We start from the raw sequence: 11218 nt of genomic DNA on the forward strand, positions 1-11218 counted from the left end.
GGAAAGACAAAGACTAGAGCTGAATCAGCCAAATCTAGACCAGTGATTTTACAACTACCACAAGAAGATGTTCATGATGTAGGATGTAGTATGTATGGGTATCAAGATGAAAAATATTGAGGGGACAAATGGATCAAAGGGAGCAGCAATTAGGAAGAAAAAATTGACTAAAGCAGTAGAGTTTCAACTTCTCTTTCCCACCCCACACTAATCACTCAGTCTTATTTATCAGCTCTGTATTTAATATTCTAAGGAGGGATACTTTTAGAAGGAAGGATCCTTTTGCTGAATGAATAATGGAAAGCATCCATCAAGGCTACATGTTAGAGAAGTGTAAGACTCAAAGTGGAAAAGACACTGTCACAGCACTGAACCTTGGATGTGCTGGGGTTGGAACAGTTGTACCAGTCTCTCTGACTCTCAGTTGTACCATCTCCCCACTGCAAATCCTCCCTTTCCAAATGAGCTCCACCAATGGAAATGCCACATATTCGGCCCCAGTGCTCAAGTCCCTCCACCTTCTCACTTATAATATCAGCTGTGGCAGATAGACTTTGTCATCTTTTAATCTCCTTCATCATTTCTTTCCCACGTGTCATCAAATTATATTTAGACTTATAGACAAGAGTGATTAAAAAGCACGAGTTCCTAACCATCAACTACCTATTTCTTCATGGCTTATTGCTTCTGTTGTAAAAAAGATAGAGTAACCATACCTATCCCATGAGAATGTTGCAAATTTTAAATGAGATACAGCACTTAGTAGGTATAACATAGTTCTAGGCACATAATACATGCCTAGAATATGAGGGGGCATTAAAAAGTTCATGGAAATTTAAATAGAAAGATAATGAAATTTTTCCATGAACTTTTGGAAGCCCCTTCATATAGTTAAATTTCTTATTATAACTTTCTACTCCTACAGTCATGATTCTATACCTGTATTGCCCAGTGATGTGCCCTACTAACTAACCTGGGAACTCTTTACTTCAGACTCTGTCCAATTTAATTCCCATCTTTCTCTAAGCTCCTTAAAGGTTCTCCTTCTCTTCCCTGTGGCATCCCAAATCCTCTAAGGTAGAGATTCCAAATATTCTCCAACATTTCATATTTGTAAATTTTCTGCATTCATTTTATACTGCCTTCCCAGGATGAAACCATGGCCACTGTGATCCTCTATAACAAGGTCTTAAATTTCTCTGCCTGCAGGAATATGAGGAGGAATAACCAAACTTTTTACCTATGGAATAAAGCACTAGACCACAAGGCCAGTTTGAACTACAAGATTGATGGTTCAAACTTACCAGTTTCTCTCTCGACACCCTATAGAGGGCCATTTTGAGTCGGAACCGACGTGACGACACTTTACAACAAACAACAACAGCAACCACTGAACTTATAGCCCCTTTCATTCTGAGTCTCTCTAGCATCACAGGTCCTCAGCCTAAAATAATGGCCTGTTTTATAAATTTACAGCCTTCATCTCTTACTACAAGGCTCTTCCATAATATTTGGCTCACTGTTCCCCTTAAAAATTTCCTTTCTGTGTAAATAACTGCTATAAACCAAAGTAACCCCACCAGATCCCTTGGCCTCACTTGTCTTCACATATTTTAATCCAATGACCTTAAGCACACCCTTCCTTAATCTACTGTGCCTTTTATATACACATAACAATTATGACAGCACTGCTCCACCTCCGAGAAATGAAATCTGCCCAGCAGAGCCTCCCTAAATCATTTTTGTATTTCTCACACCTACTAAGTCTACGTGTTGCCTGAACTTTTACCTCTAATCCCTTAACTGTTTGCACCCTGCACTGTCCACCAGAACTTTCTGGAACACTTGAATCTTTCCAGGTTAGCTGTCTCCTGACTCAGTGTTTATGGACCCCCTCAAGTCTCTGATGCACCATCTCCATAAAAACTACATTTCTCACTCCTCACTCAGTATCATAACACATTATGGGGAAATGTGAAGAATAGACTGCACCTGCTAAATTCCAATGGTGACTTTGTCTAATGGCCCTTAATATTTCTGTTCTCTGTTGACTAGAATTGCCTGCACCAGGACTCCATAGATAGACTGAGAGAGAGTCTATGGTAAATGGTAGACTTTTATGTAGCATCAATCTTCTCTCATTGAGCTTCTCTCTTTGACTATAAACATTAAAAAAGTGACTGTATCCTTCCAGTTCAGCTTGATCACCCTTGGTCCCTTTGCCACTTCACCAGGAAATAAAATGATGCATTGCATTGGGCAAATTTACTGCAAAAGACCTCTTTAAAGTGTCAAAAATGTTAATTTGAGGACTAAGATTTTCCTGACCAAAGCCCTGGAACTTTTAATCACTACATAGTTATGTTAGGAATACTGTAGGATAAGCATTGAATTGTTAACCAAAAGGTCAGTGGTTCAAACCCACAGTGTCTTGGGACACTTTACACAGGGTCACTATGAATCGGCACCAACTCGATGGCACTTAGTAACAACAAATTGTAAAAGCTAGACAGTAAGTGAGGAAACCTAGAAAAGAATTGATACATGTGAATTATGGTTTTGGTGAAGAATACTAAATATACCACGGACTTCCAGAAGAAGAAACAATTTTTTTTGGAGGAAGAACAGCATAATGCTCCTTGAAAGCAAAGATGGTAAGACTTCATCTCACATATTTTGATGGACCAGTCCCTGGAGAAGGAGGGACACTCCCAATGAGATGGATTGACACAGTGACTGTAACAATGTGCTCAGATATGGTAATGATGATGAGAATGGTACAGGACCCATCAGCATTTCATTCTGTTGTACATTTCACTCTGTTGTACATAGCATTGCAATGAGTCAGAACCAACTCAACAACAGCAAATATGTATATATAAAATTTCATTTAATACTTAAAAATCACTCTGTAAGGAAAATATTTCTCTTTTAGAGATGGTGGTGATGGTGGTTGTATGTCACTGAGTCAGCTTCAACTCATAGCGACCCCATATAAGGTTTCCAAGGCTGTAAATCTTTACAGGAGAAGAAAACCTCATTTTTCTCCCTAGGAATGACTGGTAGATTCTAATTGCTGATCCTGTAATTAGCAGCCGGACTCACAATCCAATACCCTACCAGGGTTAGCCTACACACTCAAAGTCACAATCAACATTTATTAGAAGTAAGATTCCAAATAAGATTATTTGGAATAATCTTATTCCAAATGTCCATTTTCTTAATCACTCGATAGCATTACTGCCCAAACAGATGTACAGTCAAAGTTTTAGGGACTCATACATGTATACATTTTAAATTTATTATTAGCTTAATATCCTTTGTAGATTTTGTGTTTCAGCATGTATGGGAATAAACCTGCCAAGCAATGGATTGCTGGAATAGAATTTACTGCCTTCCCACAGGGTTTCATACATATGTTCTTCAGTTCAGAAGGTAAGTGAAAGAAAATTGGGCAACTGTGCTTCTGTTGGAAATACAGTTTGCAAACTAAAGTTAGAAATGTATAGCAGAGACTCTTGGATCAACAATAATAATGATAATAATCAAAATAACATGCATTTTCTGCATTGTGCTTTAGAATAACATTTTACATTGTGCTTTAGCATAGACTTTCACATAAATGGTTCCAATTAAATTATCTGTATTGTAACTAAATAGGGTCCTGGTGTGGCACTCTAGGATAAGCGCTGGTCTAATAACCACAAGGTTGGAGATTCAAACCCACCAATCACTCCTTGGAAACCCTATATAGGATCGCTACGAGTCTGAACAGACTCAACAACACTTAACCACAACAATTGTAGCTAACAAGGAGTCCTTGTAACACAACTCTAAAGTGCTCGGCTGCTAATGGAATGTGGTGTTTGAGCTCACCCAATATCTCACACAGAGAAATACTTAGTGATCTTCTCTCATTAAGACTGCAGGCTAGAAAGTCTTATGTGGGCAATTCTAGTTTGTCACATGGGGGAATTTGAGTGGAAAATCAACTCAATGGCACACAGCAACAACATTATGGCTTACACTTGACCCCACTCTACAGGTGATGAAATAGTGGCATTTGCCAAATAAATCGAGTTCTCTCCCTTTTAACCTTAAGAGAACAAGGTAAGTTCTCATGGAACCACTTGCATTGGGTGAGATCACATGATGGTTCTGGTCAATAAGTTTTAAGAACTGATAGGTGGTATCAATTTTGGGCTAAGACATTGCTGAAAACGAGAAATCCTTAAGAAGGCATTTCACTTCACCTTGATTACTGATAACATTCCAAATAGTAACCACTGTCTATTTAGAATCCAGAGTGCAGACAATGCATCACCCTCACAATGGTAATTGTATATGTGAAGCTTGAGTAAGAAATAGGCAAATGTGTATTGTTTTAAGTCATATAAGTATTGAGGTTGTATATTGCTAAAAGTGGTAGTGAAGGAAGAAGTCCAAGCAACACTGAAGACTCCTGGGCTCCCAGTGTGGTGCTGTAGGATTAGCACTGGACTACAAATCACAAAGTTGGCAGTTCAAACCCACCTGTTGCTTCTCAGAAACCATATATAGGGTCACTATGAATCAGAACTGACTCATCAGTATTGAACAATAACAACAGGAATTAACAGAATATAAATTGAAAATATTCGGCAAATTTATGCAGCACTGGAGGCACTCACTTATCTACGCCAAGAGACTTGGAAGATAGCTACCAGGACAAGCGATTAGAAGAGATCCATATTTGTGCCCATACCAAAGAAAGGTGATTCAACAGAATGCAAAGATCAAACAATAAATTAATATCACATGCAAGTAATATCTTGCTGAAGATAATTAAAAAATGGTTGCAACAGTATATATCAACAGGGAGCTGCCAGAAATTCAAGCCAGATTCAGAAGAAAACATCAGATAAGGGATAGCATTGCTGATGTAGGATAGATTTTGGCCGAAAGCAAAGAATATCAGAAAGATGTTCACTTGTGCTTTCATGACAGTGCAAAAGTATTCAGCTCTTTGGATTATAACTAACTATGGATAAAATTGCCCTATTCCAGAACACTTAACTGTGCTCATAAGAAACCTGAACATAGACCAAGAGGCAGTGCTTAGAATAGAATAGGGGATATGAAGGGTTTAAAATCAGGAAAGATGTATGCCAGGGTTGTATCCTGAACTTCTCAACACTTATTCAGTTTGTATGCTGAGCAAATAATCTGAGAAAGTGGATTAAATGAAGAAGAATGTGGCATCAGGATCAGAAGAAAACTCATAATAGTCTGTTATATGCAGATAGCTCAACCTTACTTGCTGATAGCTAAGAGAATTTGAAATAGATGATGATCAAAGACTGCAGCATTCAGTATGGACTGCACCTCAATGTAAAGAAAGCAAAAATCCTCACCACTGGATCAATAAATAATATCATGATGCAGGGAGAAATTATTGAAGTTGTCAAATACTTCAGTTTTCATGGATCCACAATCAGTGCTCGCAGAAGCACTTGTCAAGAAATAAAATAATGTATTGCATTAAACAAATCTGCTGCACAAGACCTCTTTAATGTGTTCCAGAGCAAAGATGTCATTTTGAGGACTAAGGTGCACCTGATCTAAACCATGATATTTTCTATAGCCTCATATACATGTGGAAGTTGGGCAATGGATAAGAAATACTGTAAAGGAATAGATACATTTGAATTATAGAGCTGGGGAATAATAATGAAAACACCATGGACTGCCAGAAGAACCAACAAATCTGTGTTGGAAGAAGTACATCCAGAATGTTCCTTAGAAGGGAGCATTGTGTGTCTTTTTACTTCAGACATATTATCAGGAGGCTCTAGTCCCTGGAAAAGGACACCATATTTGGAAAAATAGAGAGACGGTGAAAAAAAGGAAAGCTCCAGCAAGATAGAATAACACAGTGACAGCAACACTGGGCTCAAACAGAACAGTTATGAGGATGACATAGAACCTGACAGTGTTTTGCTCTGTTTTTCATAGGGTCGTTATGAGTTAGAAACGAGGCGAGAGCATCCAAGAACAACAGTGCTACCACAATCTAACCAAGCCTTCCTGATACAGGCTTACAGCACATAAATGACTTAACTCAGATGATTCAACTAGAAAATGGAAAAAAATAATGTGTCAGTACCCTTCTCCAAATGTGCTATGGTTCCCTCCTTTAGGCCCTAGTTTGTTTCACAGGTTCATTGCCCTAAATGTAAAATAAGATTTTTCCAGCAGCCAAAATATTGACATAAGTACAACCTGTCTAATCTAACCTTGTTGTTGTTGTTGTTAAGTCCTGTAGAGTCGGATCCGACCAATAGTGACCCTGTACAGGGTTTCGGAGGAGCAACTGGTGAACTTGAACCGCCGACCTTGAAGTTCAAACAGCTTTGCAGTCTGGCGCATTAACCCACAGCACCATTCCAGGACTCCAATCTAACCTTAATATCCTACATTTTGATATAATAAAGGAAAATTCAAATTTGTACTCATTTCACAACTAGACTAAGCTGCCCATACCTAATCTCTTCTTCAATATGAAGTTCAGAATTCTAAATAACAGTTCCCGCCTGTGGGACAGACAGAAAAATGTTTATCACTCATCTCAAATAATCAAATTGGTCACGTAAGATTTAGCAATTAAGTGACAAGGACTGTAACAAGACTTCCCAGGGTGTGGTATCGTATGTTGAGATTCTCTCAGTGCCAACACTGACTCTGATGACCTCACAGGGGAGGTGGAGAACCTGGCCTTGGCATATAAGCATGGCCTTTTTCTTCGGACCTGGTTGGTGCAGCACTGGAGAAGACTGAGCAGCCTTTTACCAGTCATCGTCACTATGAAGATCATTGAGGGTCTCCTTCTGCTCTGTACCGTGACCCATTTCTGCAGCAGTGGAGGTGAGTCAAGGATGCCTAGGGAGGTCTACTTTAATCTGTTTCCCCAACTATTTCCTCATGGCACTTGAGCATGTGTGGTTATGTTGATATAAAGTGTACAGATCTGTAATAGTAACAGCCCTGGCCTGGAAAGGGAGAATTTTTGGCTCCAGCTAGAATTTGGGGAGTTGAGGAGTACGTGTCTTCCCTTTTAAATTATTATTTCTATCTATAAAATAAAATCAGTTATGTAATTTCTCCTGAATTCTAGCAATGCATAATGACAATGAAAATGGTAGGCACTATTAGTACAATGGTAGGTGTTATTGTCAATGCAAAGATGCAGAGAGATTTGGATGTCTTCCCAAGTTAGTCCAGGAGGATGGAAATAAAACACCATTTTATAAAGGCCAGGAGTCAACAATTCCACTTATAGGTGGCAAAATAATCAGTAAGACCTAAAAGGTGTTTAATTGCATTCCTTTATCTCAATTAAGCCACAGCAGTTGAGTTGACTACAAGTCATAGTGACCTGACAGGACAGACTGTAACTGCTCCTTATCATTCCCACTGCAGAGCTGCTGGTGGATTTCAGCCACTTACCTTGTGGTTAGCAGTCCAGAGCTCAACCCACTAAGAAGGGAGAAAATATCAAAGATGCTGTTTCAGGCTCTTAGTGATTGCAACACTGTCTATTGCCACCAGTGTAAACCATTATCAAAGACACAGTAAGTGCAGAATATGGGCCTTGCTCAATAACGGGAGGTAATTAATTTGCCTGAGTCAAGAGTTTACCTGACACTCTGGTAGCATAGTGGTTGCAAGTCAGGCTGCGAATGTCAAGGTCAGCAGTTTGAAACTACCAGAGGGGCTATGAATGAAAGATGAGGCTTTCCACTTCATTACACTTTTGCAAGATGGATTGGCAAAGTGGCAGCATCAATGGGCTCAAGTGTGGCAACAATTGTGAAGTTGGCCCAGGACCAGGCAGTGTTTCATTCTGTTGTGCATAGGGCCGCTATGAGTCGGTACTGACTCAATGGCACCTAAACAACAACAACAATATGGCCCAGTGGTCATCTTGTTTCCTCAAACAAAAGCTGGGATTTTGCATGTTGTTGTTAAGTGCCATTGAGTCGATTGCAACCCTGTATAGGGTTTCTGAATAGTGGCTGATGAGTTTGAACCACCAACCTTTCAGTTCAAACCGACTTTGCAGTCCTGCGCATTAACCCACAGCACCACACCAGGATGGGGAATGAACTAAGGCTTAGTGTCCTAGGAAATGCAGAATCTTACAGCTATAAAACCAAACTTACGTTGTTGGTGGTGGTAAGTGCCATCAAGTTGGTTTCAACTCCTAGTGATCCTGTATAGTGTTTCCAAGGAACAGCTGGTGGGTTTGAAACTGACCTTATGGTTAACAGTTCAGTACTTATCCTACGGCACCACACAGGTCTCCACAAGTTAATGAGATTTCAAGGTTTTGATTTATTTTATTTATTTACGCATCCATTTCTCTTTCAGAAGCTGCCAGTCTGTCTTCAACAGCAGTGAGTACATTGAATAGCATTTTAATTTCAATTCCCATTGACTGTCATTTAATCAGTAAATACTTATGAAGCATAAATGTCAGATTATTTCAGTGTGTTTGGAGTCTGACACATGATGAAATGGCTTCTGCTTATACATATACATATAAATATCCACAGCCTAACTATTCCAATGTTAAAGGAAAGAGAGATGACTGGGAGTTTGCTAAAGGAACAATATATAAAAGCAAAGTTACTCTGGTTAATAACACAGGCTCTGGACTCAAATCTACTTACCAGCATTTTTTGCCTAATTCAAGTTATCTATCTTTCAAAGCCTAAAGTTCCCCATTTGTAAACAGGAATACTAGTAGAGCCTACTCTATTCAGTTGTTGTGAAGATTGAACAAATTTAAAAAGTCATGGTACAGAAAACTCTAGCAAAAAAATGTTCAACAAGTGTTAGAATGGAATCATCGTGGTAATAGAGGTGATGGTGGTTTTGCTAGCATTTGTTAAAGTGGTAATGTTACATCTTGTATAATATACATATATTAGCACAGCAGGTTTACAAAAACAATCTCCTCAGGGGAGGGTGCAGTTGGCAAACTAACCTGGAAGGTACATGCTATTTGCATTAAAAAGCAGTAGAAGTACTAACAGAAGTAGTAGCTGTGGCATCAGAATAGCTGAGCTGGAACTTCTGGGATGGCCTTCTTGCTATTGGACCAATAGAGGCCAGAATAACCTACCTTGGGGCCAGGAGAAAAGCAGGAGCTTCTCTTGTTTCTGTCACAGGTGGACTGCAGCATTTATAAGAAGTACCCAGTGGTGGCCATCCCTTGCCCCATCACAAACCTGCCTGTCTGTGGCTCTGATTACATCACCTATGGGAATGAATGCCACCTCTGTACCGAAAGCTTGTAAGTACAGGAAAAGGAAGTGGGGTACAGTGTTCTCCACTGACAATCCCTCCTCTTTCCAGGAGTTTTCGTAACTTTCCATAAACTGAACTCATTCTCACCTAGAAGCAGGCAGTGGTAATAGAAAACTAAATGTCTCACAGCCAGATCTGAGTTGGATCTAAGCTGTTCCTACAGTTTGGGTGGGTTTCATTCTGTCTCACTGCTGCTGCTGTATGCTGTGGAGTCCATTCCAACTCATAGCAACCCTGTATAGGGTTTCCAAGGCTGTAAATCTTTACAGGGGCAGAATGCCTCATTTTTCTCTTATGTAGCTTGAGAAAACTGTGATAGACCCTCCAATTCCCAAATGTCAATTGCAGGAATCCAACAAGACCATGAGCTTGTTGTTCAAACCTTTGTCCCTGGAGTCCAAAGGTTCTTTAAAGACATGTCAGATGTCACCATGTTTGGGGGTGATATTTAGCCCCAACTTCAGCTTTTGACTGTTTTAAACTGTGAGCAAAACAAAATTGTAGCATGAGATCAGCACACTTTTTTTTTTTCCTTTAAAATAGGGAATGCAAACTGTGGATATTTGGACCAAAACCCATAGACACTTTTGTTTAGGTATTTTGTTTGACCTGAACAGTACTATGAAGATGCTATATTCAGGTAGATGCTACTTCTAGTTTCAAGACCTGCACCTTAGCCCTTCCTGTCTTACATCAAGTCCTCTTCACTCATTGTTAGCACTCTGATCCTTTAGGTCATTAAATATTGGCTGTTTATCTTAGTTTGTTGTTTGTTTTTTATTCTTGTTTTCCATCTTTGTGATTATCTTAACAAATTAGAGTATCAGGGTAGGCTCTGATCCCAGAAGGATATGACTACTTATTTGTTTGCTATTCAGGATGTTTATTTCACAAAAAAGGAAGATTCCTGGACCCCTGACCTGGAAACTAAGTTGTGTTCAAGGGACACGAGCAGTGTCCTTTAATGTGGTTGAAGTCATCCTTACTAATCCAGAAACCAACCTTATCCTAGTTCCTGCTGTCCAAGAGAAGCTAAGGGGTTGGCTATATCAGCTTTCCTTGTAAGAGGCCTACACGCTTTGTGGTTTTAAGACATTGAGTATTCAGTCTGAGTTCTGGGATCAATGGAGGAAGTAGAGTAGGGTGAAAGCCTCATTGGATGAGAGGTAGTCTGCTCCTGCCTCTGTCAAAAACTCCTTGTGTCAAGGGCCTCTCTTCTATGAGATTCAGTTTCCCCTCACAAAAAATGAGGCTAGACTTCATGATCTCTATAGTTCTAACACTATTTAATAATTCTTCTTGTATTAATGAATCTTATTGACTATGTCTTCCCTTAGGAGAAGTAATGGAAAAATTCAGTTCCTTCATGATGGAAGATGTTAACTTTCCATGTAAATGGGCACAGAGTGATTACATCCTCATCGTCGTCATCATCCTCAGACTCACATTACCCTCCTCTTGGCTGACATGTTAGGAGAGGGTCAGAATCAGATTCAATGTCATCATTGTTTAGGAGAGAAAGTTGTTATGCCTTTACCCCTTTTGCATTCATGTCTCACTGTTTGGTTATCTTAACTGAATAAAAGAATCTCCTCAGAGAGTTTATTTTAATTTCATTGATATTTGTGTCTTATATTGTCGTGATGGTTGTGTGTCATAGGGTCAATTCTTACTCATAGAGAATTTATCATTCTTTGTGGGAGTAGAGAGCCTCATTTTACTACCATGGAGCAGCTGAAAGATTTGAACTGCAACCAAACTCATAAAACACTATGCTATCAGGGTTCCTTGTTTTTTATATTGTTATTGTTGTTAAATGCCATTGAGTTGGTTCTGACTCATAGCAACCCTCTTTTACCATTTCTGA

At 39.3% G+C, this 11218-nt stretch overlaps 1 protein-coding gene across 1 annotated transcript; it reads left to right on the forward strand.

Annotated features, from left to right (window-relative positions):
- The first annotated feature begins 6842 nt into the window (after positions 1-6842).
- On the forward strand, positions 6843-10734 carry SPINK7 (serine peptidase inhibitor, Kazal type 7 (putative)). The gene is made up of 4 exons (XM_006863939.1): positions 6843-6903; positions 8410-8435; positions 9213-9337; positions 10689-10734. The coding sequence occupies exons 1-4, from the start codon at positions 6843-6845 to the stop codon at positions 10732-10734; spliced, it is 258 nt and encodes an 85-aa protein (XP_006864001.1).
- The last annotated feature ends 484 nt before the right edge of the window (positions 10735-11218 follow it).

Source organism: Chrysochloris asiatica, unplaced genomic scaffold, assembly GCF_000296735.1.
Source record: "Chrysochloris asiatica unplaced genomic scaffold, ChrAsi1.0 scaffold00057, whole genome shotgun sequence".
NCBI lineage: Eukaryota > Metazoa > Chordata > Mammalia > Afrosoricida > Chrysochloridae > Chrysochloris > Chrysochloris asiatica.

What these genes read in the sequence shown, in the direction of transcription:
- SPINK7 (XM_006863939.1), top strand. Translation starts at nt 6,843, where the DNA reads ATGAAGATCATTGAGGGTCTCCTTCTGCTCTGTACCGTGACCCATTTC. An exon ending in CCAGTCTGTCTTCAACAGCA is followed by an intron (nt 8,436 to 9,212) that starts GTGAGTACATTG and finishes TTTCTGTCACAG; the next exon opens with GTGGACTGCAGCATTTATAA. An exon ending in CACCTCTGTACCGAAAGCTT is followed by an intron (nt 9,338 to 10,688) that starts GTAAGTACAGGA and finishes GTCTTCCCTTAG; the next exon opens with GAGAAGTAATGGAAAAATTC.